Raw genomic sequence first — 21,508 nt, 5'->3', positions numbered from 1 at the left:
ACATCTTGGTCCCACAAAATTTCAGCTTCTGGTTGTACTTAGCTCCACCCTCTCGTGTCACTACTGTAAACCAAACTATTACTTGTTTCGAGGCAGCCCTGATAAGAGCTAGTCGAATCCTCTAAATGCTAAGGAAAGGTGCTTAAATGCTTCCTTTCTTATCTCCTTTAGCATAGGGTTCACTGGACCCTATCCTTTACCGAAGGATATGCCGACCCCACGATTCCCTGTGGCAGAAATATGTTAAGCGATGCACCATTTGGCCGATAGATGCATTGAACACATCAGGAGGTGTGATTCTATTTTGGGCAGGAAACCTCCATTCAATGGTACAGCATCGAGTTCGTCACTGTGCTCATTTTCTGTGTCATAAACGCATAAAGTTTCTTATTAAAAAACACAAAAACATCTGCCATTGTGTCTGTGCAAGTGCAGTCGGATTCTTTAAGCACTGCAGGTTTGTTTGTTTCCTTGACCTCATGTCGTTTCTCAAAGAGGTCAAGGGAAAGTGGCTCAGGAGGTCTCCAGGGTGAAAGTCCTGTGTTTGTTGACAGACACGTCTTCAGTGTACTTTCTCAATGTCTCACTACGTCAGTTGCTCTGACATCTTATAATGACGCTGAGTTTACATCAGAGTCAGTTTAACGCGTGGAGTGTCTCATGCAGATGCTAAATGTCTTTGGTGTTTAATTTTTAGACTTCTGTGTTGTTGCTTCTGTTTTAAAAAAGGGCAGTTTAACAGTGGACCTTCTGATGTTCTCTGTCAGAAAGGAATAGTATCTTTGAATGACAATGACTGAAAGACAGCCGCGAGGAAGTGTAATTATGTGTCTTACTCAGGACGAATAGCACAGTAGAATTGTCTTTACTGTCAACATTAGAAACAAAGTGTTTCAGAGAGATTTTTTCTTTCAAAACGTACCACAACATGTTGCCGAAATGGAAAACATGACCTCCTCCAAATATTAAAGATGAAATATTTCCCCCTAGTTACATTAACCCTGACCCTCCTACACACAGTTGGCCATTAAAAGAAAACGCTTGCGTAAACATAATTTAAATGAAAAAAGCTTTGTGTAACAGCGTGAAATTTATTTCAAGGACACGTTTTTGTGAGGATATTGAGAGTTTGAAAGCATGTTTTATATCAATCATCACAATTTAGTATTATCTGTAAAGTAGCTCTCAAAAGGTCAAAGACTTGATCCACAAACACACTCACCCTGCTCGCTCATTGTAATATGAGTGACTCAGCAGAAACAAGATGCTTCAGCTGCTTTTGCAAACAAACAAACAAACAAAAGTTTTCCTCTCTTGACAATAATGGATGAAAGGTGTTTTTTTTGGCATAGACTGCTTTTGTCCTCTGAAAGGTTTTTGTCAGTAAACTCTGCAGAATTGTTTCCAAATGTTCGAGCTGCCAAAACAAGCAAATGGATTTTTCAAATCTGCTGTCTTGATATATATAAATGTCATAATAGTATGTTTTTTTTTCTTCTTTTCTCTTTCTAGTTTTGACAAGAAAAATAAATCCTTCAAGTTCCTCCCACACACACACGTCTTTTAAGATATTGGATGTTAACTTTGTGATAAACCTCTCTCTCTCTCTCTCTCTCTCTCTCTCTCTCTCTCTCTCTCTCTCTCTCTCTCTCTCTCTCTCTCTCTCTCTCTCTCTCTCTCTCTCTCAGGTGTTCTCCCAGTCGTTGTGAGCACGGCGGCCGCTGCAGTCAGTCCTGGACCGTCTTCCACTGTAACTGCTCTGAGAGCGGCTACAACGGAGCGACCTGCCACAGCTGTAAGTCAAGCATCAGCGCATACAGTAACTACAGTAACTGCCACCAACAACCCACCAGTTCCTCCCACTCTCTTTGCATTGCGACCAGTTGCCTTCGAGTACCCATCACAGAGCACTCAGCAGATGGAACATGGCAGATCCATTATATTTTTCCGACGGCCACAGAAACCAACCAGCACTCCTCTGCTGAGCTATTTCCCCCCCATGTTTGACACGTGAAATGTTTTTCACATACAATGCATTACTCTACAAAGATACAAAAAGTGAACGCGTTCTGTCTTGTGCTTTAACCAGGTGCAGTCAAATCTTTCTTGATGATCTTGATATAAAATATATAACGCAGGCAGCATTATGTGGCCTTCGAAATATATTTGCTGTTGCAGATTTGTGGTATTTACTGTAAATCTAATTTCTAGGAGACATGATTGATAGAATTAGTTAGGAGAAGAGAAGGAGATTGGTAAAATATGGAGAAACGGTGCAAGAAAGACAAATAATGAATTTCCTTTTACGTCCAGTTCCTTTTACATCCATACAAATTTCAGCAACAAGAGGCAACATTGAAAAGAAAACCAACAAATGTGAAAAATAACAGCAACACACTGAAGAAATGAAAACTGAATGACATAGTAGTTGTCTTTGTTGCTGCTTTCATGAACATGTCAGTTCATTCATGTCAAGGGTATTTAATAAGAGACTGTTCAAGTGGCAAAGAGGCTCAATTTATAGTTTTAACTCCAATCTGTCAATCCCAGATGCACTTACGCTACTTTCAGTAATTACAGAAACATTTTTCTTCTTTAGCGTAGGTGCTGCAAACTGTGAGTTATGACGGAACAAAAGATAGACTGCTCTTAGTTTTTGTCTGAGGACATTTTTCACATAGAAATAAGCCCTTTGCGAGCTGCAGAATCTTTGTTTGCATGTGAGAGATATGACGAAGGGTAATGTAATTGTTACTTTTTCAAATACTGAATGATTACATTAAACTGCAGCAGTGAGGTGAGCTTTGGTTAGATCTATAGCTTCTATAGATTCCCTCGAGTCAAATCCTTGAAACCAAAAGAGGAGAGTTTCCCACACGTCCCTGGTCTCATTTTTATTGCTGGTGTTTTCTGTGGAAACCTTCTTCTAACCACACTGAGGGAATGTGATGAATAAAAGGCCTTTGGCTCTGGAGCAGAAGAGAGAGAAACAGGTGAGCAGAGTGTGGGAACCTTGAGATATGGATTTGACTGGAAGGCCTTGATTCTTTGATTACAGAGGATGAACTGGTGTGTGTGTGTGTGTGTGTGTGTGTGTGTGTGTGTGTGTGTGTGTGTGTGTGTGTGTGTGTGTGTGTGTGTGTGTGTGTGTGTGTGTGTGTGTGTGTGTGTGTGTGTGTGTGTGTGTGTGTGAGGCAGAGAGAGGAGGGAGGAAGACTCATGGACACAGAGAGGAAGAGGCAGGGCTGATGAAGGTCTAAAGTTTTATTTATTGAGTCTCTGTACTCCCATCAGTCATTACTGTCCTCTCCAGTTGGATTAATCTTTACTTTACGGGACGCCAGCTGCAGAAATAAAACTGAAGATGATTGTCTTCACTCTGGTTATGAGACAGTGATTCAATGGCGGCAGTCCGCATAATCCTCCACAGTGTGTAGTCCTCCTCCCCTCACAGCTCCTGTGTGCGTCTGCCAGCCGACGTGTTGATGTGATTCATGTTGAGCTGATCTCATTATTTTCCTCCCAGCTGTGCACGAACAGTCCTGCGAGGCGTACAAACACAACGGCAACACGTCGGGACATTTTCATATCGACGTGGACGGCAGCGGACCAATCAGACCGCAGCTGGTCTACTGCAACATGACAGGTGACACACTCACACACACACACACACACACACACACACACACACACACACACACACTTTCTCGCCCCCTCTTCCTCGTATCATCACTCAACGTTTTTATGATTAAAATTTACATAATTGTAAATGATGTTGATCCTTTCATCAGACCCCTTTTTTAACAAGGCTCTTTCTGTGTCCTTCTCCTCTTTAATCTCTCTCTCTCTCTCTCTCTCTCTCTCTCTCTCTCTCTCTCTCTCTGTATGTCTTGGGGCTTTATATAGTTTTCATCATAAAGAAAAAAAACTTCACAGTGCAACATAGCTGACTCCGTATGAAGGTCTCATTCTGAGCTAATGAAACCCTCATTCTTAGTGAGGTGATTATACACTAATGACAACATAGTCCCCCTAAATGGTACGAACTGGACCTTTAAGACAACGAAAGTGAAACAGAGAGAGGACAGAGAAGTTACCTGTCGAAGGTAAAAACAGAGTTGTGAAGAATACCTTCCCATCCTGATCTTCAGCCCTCTAAGTTGCAAGAATGAGCAGAATACTTTCGACCATAAAGTGTAGTTTGCATCATAGTAATGCTTGTGACTCTGTCTGTTTGTCTGTCTGTCTAAAGAGGAGAACACGTGGATGGTGATCCAGCACAACAACACAGAGCTGACCAGAGTCCGACCGTCTGCAGGTGTAGACCAGCACTCACCTCACTTTGACTACTCGACTGAAGATGAGCAGCTATTGGCCGCTATCAGCCAATCGGAGCACTGCGAACAGGAGCTGTCCTACCACTGCAGGAAGTCCCGCCTCCTCAACACTCCAGGTAAGCGCCTGTTTTTATTTTTATTTTTTTTCAGTTGGCTCTTTTAACATCCTGGCTCAGACTTTCCTCACAGGGATTCAAACCAGCACAAGTAAGCTGCGTCTTTTCTAACCTGAAGCCTTTTGAAGCTGTTTTTCTTTTCTTGATTTACTCAACCTGTACCCAGCAAACCGCACTGAGACTTGTTGTGCATTTTCTGAGGTCTTTGAATCAAGTTTTATGAGTTATGATGAAGCATTTTGTACAAGAACTAAACCCCTGGAGAAAACTCCCTGCGGCTACTCACATCTTTCTCGCTCCACCAGACAAACTGTTGTGCAGGAGAGAACTTCCAGTAAAACACATGAAAATAAAGCAATATCAAGGGATTTATGGATTGTTTTGGAATGAAGAAATGTATGGACCTTCCCTGACCCTGTTCTCATATTAATGATGCTCACAACAGACTCACAACAACTTGTATGCTGTTTCAGTGTTGGATCATATGATGTCGATATGGTGTGAAGGAAAAAGTGGAAGAATCAAATATTCATATCTTTTTGTTTTATACAGTCAGCACTTAGCTCTTTTCTCCCAGCGCACATTTCTTTGTTTGTTTCCAAAATAAAGGTGCATTTGTGAGTGTAAAAAGAATAATAAGACTATGATTGAACCAAAAGTTTTCTAATTTATGACATGCGTATCAGCTGATGGCTGTGTGTGTGTGTGTGTGTGTGTGTGTGTGTGTGTGTGTGTGTGTGTGTGTGTGTGTGTGTGTGTGTGTGTGTGTGTGTGTGTGTGTGTGTGTGTGTGTGTGTGTGTGTGTGTGTGTGTGTGTGTGTGTGTGTGTTTCAGAGGGCTCTCCGTTCAGCTGGTGGCTCGGTGGTCCCGGTCCCGGTCGTGTCCAGACTTATTGGGGCGGAGCTCAGCCGGGCAGCCAGCAGTGTGTCTGCGGCCTGCAGGGCGACTGCGTGGACCCACAGCACTACTGCAACTGTGACGCCGACCGCATAGAGTGGTACTGAACACATATTTGTTTATTTATCGGCCTTTTTCGGGGTATCTTGCTTGTGTAAATGTACACATTGCAGTTGAAGCATCGACCATCCAAAGGTTGCATATTCGTTTTAAACATGGAAGACAATTTAGTCAGTTATCTGTGAGTGCAGTAAATGCAGAAATTTGCCATTTCATCTGTGGTGGTGTCATTTATTTGACTGCCTTGAAATGCAACACTTTCCAGGCAGTAATGATAATGGAAACTAAAATAAGTTAAAAAACGGATTACTAAACTCTGTTAACATAAGAGATTCATTGTTTCATTTGTTATGTCATTCATAAAACAAACTTGAGGTATAAGAAAAGACAATTTTGGCAATAAGACGTCATTTTGAATATATTTCTTTCATTTGGTGGCAACCCCATGACGCCAGAATAAGATCTTCTTTTACTGAATACAAGAAAATAATCATATGAATTTGATGATCAGAGATCTTCTCCCTAAATTAACTTCTGCTCTTAACTGCTTTTTCTAGAATATTAGGAGAGCTAAAAGCTTTTGTCTTCAAACTGACTGAACTTTGGCAGCGAAGTAAACGACAAATCAACTGGGACAATTTGTTCAGAGACAGTTTTGAAGCTTTCCTCATGTTGTAAGCAATCCCACCTTTGCCTCACTTCCTGCCTCCTTTCGTTTCCCAGTACAAGCTGTTTGTGCAACGCCAACTCTATTTTTACAGGCCGGAGCTGCTGCTCTTCAATATTTCATCACACTCACAAAGTGCTATAAACACTCCTCGCTTCCAGTCCTTCCAGTCCTGGATGTATTTTTATACACAACTTTCCTCCGCAACGGAGCTAAGAGGAGGATTATCTTAAGTGCGTGAAGCTGCGTGTGGGCGTGAATGGACAGTAGGTGTCTTGTTTTGGGAGTAGCTGTTCCAGAAACTGCCGGGGATGGATGTCGACTGCCAAGATTCAGGAATAAATAATCCCTGAAAGATTGCACCTACTCACTGCAATGTTTACATCAGTTACAACATGTAATATAACATTCAAAACAAACACCAATGAAATTAGCATAGTTTAGAGTTTTTAGATTCTCCACATCCACTCTTTTTCTCATTCCACATATTACGATCGTCCCGATCCTCCTCTCCTCCTCTCCTCCTCTCCTCCTCTGCCTTCTCTTCGTCGAGCTTCTCCGTCCTCTTCTGCACAATCGACAAGTTTTGCTCCGTCTTTTCCTTTCCTGCAGGGCTGAAGACTCGGGCCTGCTCACCCACATGGAGAGCCTCCCTGTCAGGTCTCTGGTGCTGGGTGACATCCAGAGGGCGGAGTCAGAGGCCGCCTACAGGGTGGGGCCGCTCCGTTGTTATGGAGACAGTAAGTCCGACTCAGTTCTCCCGCTGCCTAAAGTTACAACATGATGACAGAAACCGTCCTATTATGGAAATAACTGTTTGTTCTGTCAAACTGCATGACTGACGGACAAACTGTTTAAAATATGTGACAGAGTAGCCCTCTAACTCAGTTATTTCAGACCCAGAAATGCTTTTTAAAACAGGAAATACTCTCATTTGTGTTTTTTGAGCATCGACACCACGCTGTCTGCCTGATATGAAGCTACAGTCAACAGCTTAGCATAACATAAAGACGGTAAACAGCTACAGTATCTTGGCTCTATCCAACGGTAAAAGTAAAATCTCACTGACGCATAATATCTTGTTTGTTTAACCCACATGTTGAACTATTCCTGTGTCTGAAAAAATCAAAAGACAAGAGAATATAAAACCCGATAAGTTGTTTTTATTTATTTTATTACAGCTGTCACTGGGCGACAGTAAAACTCTCGTTCCTTTTCAAATGTTTTGTGATTGCAGTTTTTAATTACTCCTTTAAATAGACGCATTTGTCACATTTGTCAAAGCAGAGTCAGAGTTACAGTTTGGCAAATTTAGTTTCTGATCTGATTTAATTCAGAGAACTTTTTTTCATCGTGTTTCTCAAGAGAACTTCTGGAACGCTGCGTTTTTCGACAAGGAGACGTCGTACCTCCACTTCCCCACCTTCCACGGAGAGCTGAGCGCAGACGTCTCCTTCCTGTTTAAAACCACGGCCTCCTCCGGTGTCTTCCTGGAAAACCTGGGCATCAAAGACTTCATCCGGATCGAGCTGAGCTGTGAGTAGGAGCTGGAGGGTGAAGACGTAATCCAAATCATACACTGTTGTAGTTGATGTGTGTGTGTGTGTGTGTGTGTGTGTGTGTGTGTGTGTGTGTGTGTGTGTGTGTGTGTGTGTGTGTGTGTGTGTGTGTGTGTGTGTGTGTGTGTGTGTGTGTGTGTGTGTGTGTGTGTGTTTCCAGTTGGTTTGCATGTAGTTTGTGTTTTCTGCTGGTGCCGCTTGTGTTCTTCCAACGTTTTGTTCTGGCTGAATTCTTTGTTGATGTCTGATCCATTTCCTTCCCGCACAGAACACATACGCAGATAAGGTGTGCTGGCCCACATGGGACCACGATGCATTCGCAACAAAACAAATGAAATGTATCCAAGGTGAAATCCATAAAAAGGGAACTCAGATGTGTTGGAGGTCTGGTTCTTTAAGCACCCCTGTTTTTAAATTTGACAGTTGCTTAATGAACTCTTTGGGGCTTTTCAGCCGTGACCCTACATTCATTCCCGTCGATTGATTCTGGTGTAATGCACACATTTATGGGCTCCATAGTGTGTTGTTTAGATTATTACAGTAATAACCAACAGGGTGTTATTTAGTTTGTGTGGTGCCATGGAAATGTGGCAGGCTGTGAGACGTATGTTTATAGCCTGCCATATAGTGTGTCAAAATTTAAAATATAGCTGTATTACCCAACAAGGTGTCCTTGTGTTTATATGGTTACGACAGTGTTGCGGATGGTATGAGGTACACATTTATGGGCAGCAGTGGTGTGTGTCATTCATAATGGTTTGTATAGATGCCTTGAATCAGTTATTAGAGTCATCGTTGCCTTTTAAAGCTCTTTCACCTCACTTTACCCTCCTAGTTTGGTTCAGTTTGCTGTTTCGTGGTTCTTTTTGTGTTGTATTTGGGAGGAAGTTGGGACTTAAAGACACACACACACAGAATCTAATAATACAGGGACACTGCTGGCACCAACAGCCTCTCTCCTCTGGGAAATCATTGTCAGTGTGGTTGTTCCAGCTCTGAATACTGCTGCTCTGTTCCCGGCTGCCTCAGATCTCGTTGTAACACTGAGGCTGAAAACTATTTCTGCAGGAAGTTACTGCAGGGTGCTGGGATAGTGTTTCATCTTGCTCTGTACTCCCATAGTAATACATCCTCACCTTCCAGCAGCACCACATGAAAGACGATGGTTTGCTTTGCCTGCTCTCTCTTGAATCGTTTGCGGTTGGTGGAGAGAACAAAGTTGAGCAGAAAGAAAGACATTCAGCACTGAGGAGCTGTCCGCGGTGCTGAACCTGGGCTGCACCAACAGGGCCGAGGCGCTGGCCGCGACCCTGACTCATGATCCTGTGGCTCAGAGGGAAACGTGCCTATGGGCGGTGGAGAGGAATTATTCAGATCCTTTTACTAGCAGCAATACCACAAAATAAGGTACAAGTAAAATGAGTCCATTATAAGTGACAGTTTCCCAAAATTAGAGGTCTGAAAGGCAATAAAGGCTAAATAAGGTATTTTAAAATCAATGAATTCCTTATTGTGCACAATGTTTCAAAGTTAATTAGAGTATCGTTTCAATGATGTAGTAAAGAACAGTGTGTTGCATTTAGGGGGATCCATTAGCAGGAATGCAATATAATATCATTAAGTATGTTTTCTTTAGTGAAAGAATTACTGTTTTCGTAACCTTGAATGATCCAGGTTTATCTACGTACGGAGCGGGTCCTCTTCACGGAGCCTACGGCAATCTGTCACAATAAATTAGCATATTACATGTTTGGTATGTATTGTTGTTTTGAGTAAAGGTCAAATCTAACCACTGTGTCAGCTTCGAGTCCTGGGTTTCTTATCAATACAACGTGAGCAATAATACACACAGACGTGGTCTGATGAAAACAATGAACCCACAATGGAGAAATGTATTGTTGTACATCAGGACTTTATTACATACATCAACATGGATGATTGCCACTGAGAAGTGTCCAAATCGTCATCCACAACATTACCAGTAAAATTATCTTCAAAATGTACGGTAAATTATTTACCTCTTCACAGTGTTATTATCATCATCATCATGATTATGATGTAATACCGGTTTGCAGCATTTACTGGTGTAGCTGTGAACTTCATTTCAAGCATGTATCGCATTAATTCTTTCTTAAATATAATTATAATATCATAACCAATACATTATATACTGTATCGCTTGTACAAGTGCTTGTACAAGTGCAGTATTGTGAGCTACTTGCTGAGGGCACGAGGCCCAGAAGAGAGTCTGCACCTGCCTCTACCGGGCTCCTTTCACACTGCAGGGTTTAGCAATGTGAAATAAGGAATGGACTGGAAATAAACGCGGCACAGTCTGGTTCTTCCACCTAATCAGTGCATAGCGTCTTACCGGGCTCTCGAGTCTTTTGTTTGTTGTTATCCTGGGAGAGCTGTACCCAGTGCGCCGAGGTAGAAGCTCTGTTGGCCTCTGTGTTTGTTGTTCTGTTGTGAAAGAGTAATTAAAATAAATTCCTGGGAGCTCTACCTTTCCCTGGTGTGCTTGAGTCCAACCTACCTGCTTGTTAAAACTCCTGCTTATATTCCCAATTGTGGCATTGGCAGGTTTTAGACAGACTTTAAGAGCTGTGTGAAAATATGCAACTGTAAAGATTCATGTCGGTCATTTTTTAATGTAAGAAAAATAAACGTACTACTTTTTTTGTGACAGTTTAATTAAATCATTGCATTTTCTGAATCTATAGCTTGATTTGTAAAATATCTTGACACAATAGAACACATCTGCTTCATCAAGCAACCGAGTAACTTTTGTCAAACAGCTTGTGAGATGTGCTGTGAAATTGGTTGAATACCAATTATGACTCACACATTGCATTAATTATGTTTTTCCTGCTTTGATACTTCCCTATATCCCCTTCCTTATCTACATCACTCACCTTCCTTTTGTATTCTCCATCTCTCCCCCTCTATTAGCCTCCACTCAGGTGGTTTTCTCCTTCGACGTCGGTAACGGGCCGCTGGAGGTTCGCGTGGAGTCGAGCGTCGCCCTGAACGACAACCGGTGGCATCGAGTCCGAGCCGAGCGGAACGTCAAGGAGGCGTCGCTTCGTTTGGATGGACTTCCTGTCGCCACGCAGGAGGCTCCTGCTGACGGACACCTCCACCTGCAGCTCAACAGCCAGCTGTTCATCGGTGAGGAGTGTGACCCAGTATTCTCTGTTGTCTGATTGTTTTGTTGCTTCACGCTTCTTTAACGGGCTGTTTAGGAATGTAAAATAGTTTATATAATAGTACAAATGTGTGTGTGTGTGTGTGTGAGTTTTGGCCTCATTAGTCTCAGTGCTGGTGGGTTCAAGGCCCTTTCTCAAGTCTTCTGGATTGACAGTTTCTTACTGTGTCTCCATATTTCTCAGGCTCTAACTTCCACACATACTTGCCTTGTTTCTCCGAGTTTCTCGCTCTCTAGAGAACTGGTAGTTCAGCGCTTTCTGTCTCAGCAGCTGGATCACAGGACTTTTAGTCAAACATCTTTTGAGACTTCTCCCGGCGGAAAAAGAACCTCTGTTTCTCTCCCAAGTTCACAGCAGTACTCCACGAAACAGACACGAATAGTGCTTTGTCTCGATACTCAGGGCTTTCGTAGAGAACAAGTCATTTACATAGGAGGCCGTTGCATTCAGTCATCTTTACCAGGGAGTATACCAAGTTTATTTATATCACAGTGAGTGAAAAGAGATTAAAAAGACATACAACAATTGAATGGTATGTTATGTTCACATTCACTGTTTTACAACAAAACCCACTGTGTCTATCCCAACACACCCTCAGGCCACATGCGGTTGTTCATTTCCTTCTTCCTACAACATTTCTGAGCCAATGTTTTTAGCACTTTATGGGGACTCTTAAAAACATTCCTCGATAGTTCTACTAGTGGACAAAGACTTCACTGGGTTCCTTTAACAAACAAACATACATAAAAGAGACGACCATAGAAAAACCTAAATCATTTGTGTGTGTTTTTAAGTGAGAGTACATGAGTTGGGTTTAGCTGTAGCGCTGATTTCTAGTCATATTTCTGTATAGTTTTAGGACAAAAGACTAATTACAATGATAGTTTCTTAGTCACACATGCTAAATTGACTTATTTCTGTCAAGCTGTGATAAATAAGGAGGACGACAATTAGTATACAGAGGATCCAGTGCTGGAGCCGGTAATACACGAGAGAGCTAAAACATTCTCTCTTTCCACATATGTTAATCTGCTATTGGCTCTTGTTGTCTGCTCAGCAGTATTGGATATGAAGGTGCTGAGTCGGCATGTCTATTCTATAGGGTTTCTCTATGCACAGCCCTACAGTATGCACTCTGGATAGACTGAGAATCAAGCCTCAAGATAGCAGGTCTGACCTCTTCCTATGGAGTCCTACTTACTGTTTTAAAGGAAAAGAAATATTCTGTTTCAAAGTGCTAAACTGCTATCAGCTGAATGCCGTCAGCTGCTCAGCACTATTGGATATGAAAGTGCCGAGTCGATGGTTTCTGACCACGAATAATAATCATGTTTGACGAACAAAGCAGGCATCAGGGAGCTGTAATATATAGTGTTGTGTGTGATGTGATTTCTTGCATTGAGGGTCTTTAAATAATCATCAGTTATTCTGCATGTGACCTCTCACCAGAGCTACAGGGGAAAACTATGAAAATACATTTATTATCAGGTATCTTCATTCTGCATATATTATGTATGTCAGTTCATATCAGTAAACACACACTGTGTGGGGAAAACAAACCAACAAACAGTGATGAGATTGGATGAAGGCAGCGGGGAAATCTAGGTGAATATCAGCCTGAACCCGAATATGTTTACCTCTGAATTATCCATGCAGTACTCATGTTTGTGTGTTTGAATTAAAACATGATGGCCTTATCTCCCAGAGTGGTTTGGTAATGGGTTTTTGGATTATTTGACTTGATGGTCTTGATTTGATGTGCAGGAATGAAGAATTCTCACCTCTCCTAATTTAGTGTCAAAATAGTACAAAGTTACTGTTAAAGTGTCCTTGAGAAAGCTAACTGTATACCCTAAAGGTAAATGTAAAGGACATAATATATGTATATAAATCTATGAGTATTCACATCTGCTCAGGTGTATGCAATCATAAACCATAACACTGCTGCAGAGATTATACACATTTTATTCATGAGCCGTAATCCCGCCTTCAAAAAGAGCATGAGGGAAAATGTGTATCTAATCCTTTTGTGCATTTTAGATGAACTATGAAACCACATGCAGTGCATATATGAGACCTCCAGAGATTTATAAGTCAGCCTACTTAGTGTTGTCTTCCATGAACTCGTAAGCCATAATTCATTAAACAGTGTATTTATGAGCTTTAATTATCCTTTGTGCAGATTTATAAGGCAGTGGATTACATTGTTTCGATTAATAACCCGTGTTATTGCCTTGCATGGATTTATACGCCATAAGATTGGTTTTACGCTTTCTTTATTGCCTGCTATTTGTAGGTGTAAAATATTCACACACACAGCAGTTTCAAGTGAAATATTTCTGCGTTCTTTGCAAGTAGCATTTCACATTACTTGTACTGCCTGGTTTGGATGAATAACCAGTAGTTTAGTGGTGCTGCGTTTGCATCCACGGTGGCTGGCGCGCTGATATATTGTTCTTCTCTGCATGCTGTGAGTGGTGCATAAGGGACAGTTTGTTTTAAAAAGAGGGCCTGCAGTAATTAGAGGTATTTGTTCATTTCAAATTCACTTTGCCCATCTGTTGTTGGTATGTGTTGCCCAGTGCAGCGGTGCAGCGAATCACAAAGAGAGGGCAAGTGAATTTAAATAAGGCAGCACAAAGATAGTTGTTGGTATTTTAGTGGAAGGTGGGTTTTGGGGTTAGAATAGACGTCTAAGCACCACGTCTGCTTCTGTTCCGTCACTCAGCTGCCAGTCTGGCGATTTTATCAACAAGAGCAAAATAATCAGAGTCCCCTCCATTAATTACGATATCCTGCTTTCAGAGGCTGCACTGTTGGGTATGTGATGAAAACATCCCTCTGCTCCAGAGCTCTCCTCTTAAAAACTCTCCAGTTTTGAGTTAATTCTCTCTTTTCACACTTTGCTTTGAAATTCTTTGTATTGTGAGCCGCACGGACTTCACCTTCGACGCTTGCTTTGATCTGCATTCCACTAATTGTTTTTGCATTCACTCTCATGTGGTCTCGTACTTCATGCACAGTGTGCTCTCACAGCATGGTCTCGTGTAGAGAGGCTGCAATCGTCTTGTTAGAGCTGAGGTTCTACGCGAGGTTGAAATTCTCACTGATCGTGAAGGTCTCATTATCTGCATTTGGACTTTTTGATCTTTGCTTTAATCTTCACCCCACAAATCCCTCCTTACCTTCCCAGAAGTTATTCCTCTAATCATGGTCTTCACCTGATTGAAGCCTTATGATCAATGTTTTACTGCTGGATTTGTGGTTGAAACCTTCTCTGGGCAGGCTTAGCTGTACAGTTTGTAAAGTTTATAAAGCTTTTCAAAGTTTCCAGATCCTGAAGGTTTGCTTTCCATGGTTGTTCACAGATGCAGCGTGTCGACGCACTCCTGAAAAGTCAACCCAGAAACCAACATCTACCACAAAATCAGCCACACTTTGTCATCAACGTAGTGTTTTGCTTTGTTAGGCCTCTAAGCCGTGTCTGTCCGTCCGTCCCATTCTCAGAAACACGACATCTCAGCGATATAACTGCACTCTCATTCCTCAAAACAACCATTTCATTTGGAATCAACCAAACCTGTGTGAACATACTGTATCCCAATGTGTCCACCCATCCACCAAACAAAAGTCTACAACATATTTAAGTTTCATATCGGTCTTTTCTCGAAGTGGAGACGTTTCAACACCACACAGCTTTATGCCAAAGCATAAATATATGTATGCATGTAAATAAAAACCTATAAAAACGTTGGCTTATTCACTGAAACCTCCTCTGATCTCCCTGCTATTTATGGAATTCCCAGTTGGGCTGATTCTAGTCAGACTGACTGAAATCATTAGCAGCAAGCACTCAGCATGTTTGTGTATCAACACACAGCTTCTAAAAGGGCAACTTTTGAGCCCACATTGGTATCTTTTGTGAAGCTTTCCTGCTTCAGTGACTTACCGTTTACCGACTGGTGTCAGAGCAGAAAGAAGGGCCGACCGGAGCTCAATGATTTGTTGGTGTAAAAAGCTGCTGCTGTCAGCGTTCAAAGCCGTCAGCTTTGAACGCTGACAGCAAAGTGGCGGCATGTCTGAATTCTGAGAGAAATAACAATTTCAATCCGTGATCTTTGCAGAAATGACAGGCTGTCAGGTTTGAACTCTGATTGCTGCCTTCACATATGAGGACTGTGTGTGTGTGTGTGTGTGTGTGTGTGTGTGTGTGTGTGTGTGTGTGTGTGTGTGTGTGTGTGTGTGTGTGTGTGTGTGTGTGTGTGTGTGTGTGTGTGTGTGTGTGTGTAAAGGTGGACATGTATTTTTGATATATTTTCATGTGCTCAGGTCTGCAGCTATTACGAAAAGAATCTGACAGATTGCAAGTTAGGTGCTGGAGATGGTGAAAGGGTGCAAGGAAAGGTGATCGAAAGGGAAGGAAATTGGCCATTCTTCTCCACACAGACGGACGAAAAGACAGCTGTTGAAACCTACGTCCCCGATTCAGTTTTTCCACCTCGAGCTTGTTGCCTCGTTGCTGTTTCACCATTGTGTCATTTTATGAGAAGACTCATGACAGTTCAGAGCTTTCGGGGGGAGCGGCGGCGACGTGTAGATTGGCTGTTGATAGGAGGGGGAGAATTGGAAAGAAAACGAGAGAGAGAAAATGTACACACACTTGTCAACACAAGGACATAAAAGAAAGACAGGGACAAAGAGGACAGACACTAGAATCTTTGATTCCTTTATGCGTTGACGCTGATGCTCGTGACGTTAGCAACATAGCCGTTTAAAATGAAGTTTAAAATGAAGCATTTAAAAAGAAAAAGTCATGCAATTACATGTTTTCAGGAGGCACAGCGTCCAGGCAGAAGGGCTTTCGGGGATGCATTCGCTCCCTGCAGCTGAACGGCGTCACCCTGGACCTGGAGGAGAGGGCGAAGATCACCCCGGGGGTTCGAGCCGGCTGCCCGGGTCACTGCAGCAGCTACGGCTCGCTCTGCCAGAACCAGGGCCGCTGTGTGGAGGGAGCCAACGGCTTCCACTGTGACTGCAGCCTGTCGGCTTACACTGGAGTCTTCTGCCATACAGGTACATACACACACACACTGTAGGTGTTCAGGCAAGTCAAACCATTAAAAACAATATTATTATTATTACATTGTTGGGCTTTTGTCACAGAGATCCTCTCAGCATCATGTCACACGCATTAAAAGAGAGACGAGCTAAAGCCTGTGGAGTTTTCTTGTAAACAAATTGTAGTGCTCAAGATCTATCTGGTCTCCAGAACACTTTTTGGAAGGTGTTGATCTCGTCTCGTTCTCAGCCAGAGAGGAATCAGGATATTATTCCAAGACCGGTCAAGGCCACCTCTGCGTATACGTCCCTAAATTGCCTATATGGTCTCATTTGTTTGCCAACATCATAACTGTGATCGCTCATAGAAAACAAAAGGAAAATTCCCCTCTGCAATGCCTTTTGGTTACTTCATCAGGACATTTCAAGGCACACTTCTACAGTATGGCAATAAAATAAGTTAGATGGCCTTGATCACAGCACTGCATCGAGGTCTAACAAATGTTTGCTCATAAAACATTTGGAACGCTGTGTTTTAGTCGTTTCTTTCCCTGCTGGATTGCTACTTTTCTTCTCTTCTTTGTTCTGTGCAGACAAAGTTCTCACAGTTTGATAACGCTAAAGCCATTAAAAGGGTTTATTCTATAATGTATTTCTCTTTAGCTCTGTGTGAGACCTGTTCGAGCATTTTCTGCACAGTGTCACATCTCGCCTCCGCCCTCTCGTCCTTGCGTTACATTTACTGCAGTTGACTCATATCTCCACATCCAAGGTCGCGTTTTGATGTATTGTGTTGTGTCAGCTTGAAGTTCCTTTCGGAGGAGAATTAAAGGGTTAAAGCAGGAAAGTGTCTGAGTGGAGTCCTTCACTCTGCAGATCAGCCCTGAACGTCTGTGCCGCCGTGCATATATGGTATATTATCATAATGTTACTGTAAATATATGAATTGTGCTCAGCCAGGGAAAATTGAGTTTATAAACTTAGTTCAGGAACAGGGACCACGCCCCGAACACGGCTCATTTCCTCGGCACAAAGTATTTAAGCACGACGAACCCGTTCACTTCCTCTTTGACTCAGTTTCCACATGACGCGAATTTCCCGAGCAAAAAAAATCAAAAGCTCAACCGCTTACCTTGCAACATGGACCTGGAGCTCACCCTCACTCCTTCCGACAACGACCTGTTCGAAGTACATCAGCTAACTAAGATCCCGACTCCGCCCGACCATCTCCCGTGCCACTCACGCTCAGACAACAGATTCTCGTTGGTAATTACATCAACCTTGCTCAACTAATCCATCCGTCCACATGCAATCCCCATATCCCCTTTCGGCCCATTCGAACTCAAACAGCCACTTCCCACCTGGTCCAAGGAACTTACTACGACCGAATTCGCCTAATCTTTAATAATTTCAACGACTTAGGATGCAACACCTCCAACTGCCGATTCCTCCACACCTGCTCCTTCTGCGGAGGGGCCCACGCAAGACTAACCTGTCCCCATAACCCATAAGTATCTCAATGCACCAATTAACATCCACGCCCTAAAGAACCACCCAGACCGCCAGGTCTCTATCTTCCTCATACAGGGTCTCACGCGCAGCTTCTACCCAGGTTTGCAGGTTAAGCCAGAATCCTCCTTTTACGTGTAAAAACTTGCAATCAGCCATCTACGAGCCCGACACAGCCAACAAGCTCCTGGCTCAGGAAGTTAAAAAGACTCATACATGATCAGCCCACTCATTAGCCAGCCTTTCCCCATATTCAGAATCAGTCCTATCGGCATTGCTACTCGGAAATATTCAGGAAAAAAAGAGACTCATCATCGACCTCTCATCCCCCCCCCACGGCTCTACCGTCCCAAGCATCAACAGCCTAATCCCCAGCACCGGACTACTCCATGCAGTACACCGCAGTCGATCACCCCCACATCTCTACATCCCTCATTACATCATGCCATAAACCTTTTGGAACCCATATCGTTATTAGCGTGGTCCTTGTTAGTGAACAATAATTCTCTTCCGGGTCTTATTGGTCAACTACTGTACTGGAGGAGAAACAAGAGAGATGCTGCAAAGTGAAATAAATGGTGCTCATGCAGGATGAAAAGTCAATGGATTCCACTTTCAAGAAATCTATCAATAAAACTGAAACTATTCCTGAAATCTAGAGTTACAACAGTTACACACAATATCAACACTTATACAACATATGCAGTATGTGAACTGTAATATGTATTACTCACCATTTTATCAACTGCTAAGCGTCTTATCTCGGTATTCCAAAAGGGCCGGTACCTTTTAGATATGGCTCAAATGAAATCTAACAGTCCAGCTGAAGGTCTTGGTCCAGTTCCATTTGGACTCTGAAGGGACACAAAAGGGAGTGAATATAAAAAGTTATTGTGGAAACAACAAAAGAAAAGTACTCAAGACGACCGCCTTGATGAAAAATGAAATGGCCAAACTCTTGATCTGAAAATATCAAAAAGCCTCCATTTAGATTTATGAGGTTTAAATGTGTCTGTTGTACGAGACAGTGGCCAAAAATAAAAAGCTTTATAATGCTGTAGTTTTGGTCACAAAGAGATCTCTGATATTAGTTTTGCCAGTGTGGCAACACTGTTTTCAAAGGAACTCGCTCAATCAGCTTTCATGGTTCCTTTCTTTGCCAAATGAGAGCTTGCCGCTGTAACCTGCGTCTCTTCCTTTAGAGGTCTCGGCCAGCTTCAAACCGGGGACGACCGTCAGCTACACCTTCAAGGAGCCGTACGAGTTGAGCCGGAACAGCAGCGCCCTGCCGTCCTCCATCTACCACGACATGACGCTGAGAGGAGAGAACGTCTCCCTGAGCTTCAGGACCAACCAGAGTCCGGCTCTGCTGCTCCACGTCAGCTCCTACTACAGAGAGTCCCTGGCCCTGCTCGTCAACAAGCACGGTGACGAGGCTTTTATTTTGAAGGAGTTTGGCTGATGCACAAGATTCAAGTAGAGCGTCTCATTTTCTTTTTAGATCATCTTATCTACCTCGACTTCTTTCCTGGTGTATCACTTTTAACAAGTTTCTTAAACACCTCTCTCAGGCCTTTTCCATCTCCTCTTTCCTCCATATCATTCAGACGTGATGTTGAGCGTCCATTATTTATGAAAATCTTCTCAGAAGCTTCTTTCCCTGTTTGCCTCCTTGTCCCTCGCAGTCTTCTTTCCCCCCTCTTTACACCTTTTTCAAATCCTTTCTAGTTTACATCTCTTTTCCTACTGGGTTGCTCTTACTTCTTTTATATTATTCTTGTCGAGACTTTACGCCCATCGTCGTGTTCCTCCCTCAACCTTTTTCAATTACTTTCCTATGTTCGCATCTCCTCCCAGCCTCTCATCTTACCTTTCCTCCCACTCTTCCTCTCACTCATGTCATCCTCTCCCGATAGACCTTCCTCCCTGCCGCCTCCTCCTCCTCATCCTCTGCAGCTTTACCAGATCAGAATCCGTCAGATCTTTCTTCTCCCTGGATTCACCCGTCAGCCTCTACTGCCTTTTAATCTGGCCCAGCCTGGCCGGCTATTATATTTTGTCTCAGGCTGAAGAGAAAGTGTTGACTGGTCTTATCACAGAGACCTGATGAGTGATGCTGAGACAATAATAGTTTGGTGGGCTGGTAATGTTTGGCAGGTCAGTGTGCTGCTGAATATAAAAGGCCGAAAACTTGCTGATGTGTTTTATAAACTTTGACATAATTACGTTGTAGCTTTTAAGAGCAGTAGAAGTAGAATGACATTTTCAGCATCCAGTAGTCCAATAAAATTGGCACTTTGCTGTTAGATTAGCTGTAAATGGGTTTTTTCTGCTGTTAATGACTCAGAGAAAGCTGATGGACAGCAGGGCATTTCATGCTGACCGTGGAGTCGTCAGGTAAATGCACTTAAACTGAAGTGTCCAATTAATTCCCTGAGAGCTTTCTTTTGTTCAGCTCATTTCTTAGATATTTTCCCCCCTCTGCTGCATTTAAACCTCCTCCAGCCCAAAACCTTGTCAATCCCTTAAGGCCCGTTTTCAAAAATACATATTTATTATCAGAAACCGCTAAATGGATGAGCGCATACTCCAAACCAGTATTCCTTCTTGTTAAATGCACCTTTTTATTTAAAAGAACAGTGAGTCTTTATGGGATTAAGTACTATACTTGAAAAAGTATTAAAAAATGTAATTATTAAGGATAACGTGTTATTTCTTATCCTTCTTAATAATCTTAAAAGCACAAAGACATCACACGACTTTCATTAAATCTGCATTTAATCCTCAGAATATTATGAAAATTAATTAGATTTGGAGTTGTATTATTGATAGGGAATTAACTTCTAATCCTCTTAATATCGAAAGCTTTATTGACTCAGATTCTCATCATTCAGATTCATCAGCAGAAGTAAAAAAAAAAAAATACATCCTTAAAATGAGATTCGTAAAAATGATAGAAGCAAACCTGGATGTTTTCACCAAGAGAAAAAGTTTAAAATGGAAAAACTTTGTGTGTTTGTGGGTGAAGATAAGCTGGAGGTGAGATACAAGCTGGACAGCAGCCGAGATGCTGAAGTGTTGAGGAGCAGAGTGAAGAGCCTGGCCGACGGACAACTCCACACCGTCTCCATCAGCAGACGGACACACTCTGTGTCTGTGCAGGTAACAATACGCACACAATCACACAACACCGTGTACGAACAAACACACAATACCATAGTTTGGCAGATTGGCCTGAAATGTATAGAAGCATATCGTTGATTTGAGCTCGATTTGGTCTTAAGGTTAACGTTAAGACTCTTTCGTCTAATTTCAAAGTAAAAGCTGTGACATTTACAGCCACCTGGAGACAATGAGCAACATGGTCAGCGTCATATTAAAAATGAAATATACATGTTCAGTTTCAAACACAGGACTTGCAACCAGGAGACTAGTTTGTGTCCCAAGGTGTTCATAGCTTATTTTGACGCGTTGTCCGTACTTGTGTATTTATTTGTTGCAAGTGTGTTTGTTTGGATTCACAACGTTGATCACGCGTTTACTGCGACTGTAGTGGAGCATCAAAGTTTAACAAGCTGGGCTACCCACTGTGCTAAAAAGTGTTCTTATGGCACACCTTTGCAAAGGCCTTTCTCAAGCTGTGGGTGGAGATACTCAGACGGAGGGTTGTTGAAGATTATGACCGTTGACCAACTTAATTTAGTTACAAAAGCATTTGCAGTCAGCCATGCTAGTATAAAATGTAGGCTGTGTATTCTGCCATAGTTGTGTCATCAGTGCATTCTTATCTCCATGCGGACACTTTAACACATAACAATGACCAGGACCTGATGCTGTAGCCAGTCAAACTTAAATCACAGAGCTCTGCATGGTCTCCATCCCTTCGCGACCTTCTCCTCCTGTGGAAACAAGGACAGTTTACCAATTTGCCACAAAAAAGGGACAATTTTTGAGCATGTGGCATCTTTAAGTATTCGCTTTCCCACATGAGATAATGAGTCGCCTGCTGTTTCTCAAGATACGAAACAGTAAAATGTTAGAATACTGGAACCAACAATCTACCAGAGACACATGGCAGATCACATGTGTGGGTGTT

General features: G+C 42.5%; 1 protein-coding gene across 1 annotated transcript in view; it reads left to right on the top strand.

Annotated features, from left to right (window-relative positions):
• The window catches only part of LOC306706582 (contactin-associated protein-like 4), a gene marked incomplete at its 5' end in the record, with an annotated part of 81,383 nt that overhangs the window by 52,132 nt on the left and 7,743 nt on the right, over positions 1-21,508 (top strand). Inside the window, 10 exons of the mRNA XM_079173713.1 lie at positions 1,689-1,795; positions 3,527-3,646; positions 4,253-4,453; positions 5,273-5,450; positions 6,690-6,817; positions 7,443-7,613; positions 10,589-10,807; positions 15,679-15,918; positions 18,615-18,839; positions 20,441-20,574. Coding sequence (XP_079029839.1) covers positions 1,689-1,795; positions 3,527-3,646; positions 4,253-4,453; positions 5,273-5,450; positions 6,690-6,817; positions 7,443-7,613; positions 10,589-10,807; positions 15,679-15,918; positions 18,615-18,839; positions 20,441-20,574 — 1,723 coding nt within the window. The remainder of the gene's footprint in view (positions 1-1,688; positions 1,796-3,526; positions 3,647-4,252; positions 4,454-5,272; positions 5,451-6,689; positions 6,818-7,442; positions 7,614-10,588; positions 10,808-15,678; positions 15,919-18,614; positions 18,840-20,440; positions 20,575-21,508) is intronic.

Source organism: Pholis gunnellus (genome assembly GCF_910591455.1).
Source record: "Pholis gunnellus genome assembly, chromosome: 14".
Lineage (NCBI taxonomy): Eukaryota > Metazoa > Chordata > Actinopteri > Perciformes > Pholidae > Pholis > Pholis gunnellus.
Note: the sequence above shows the minus strand (reverse complement) of the source record. Positions and strands in the feature narration are given on the sequence as shown.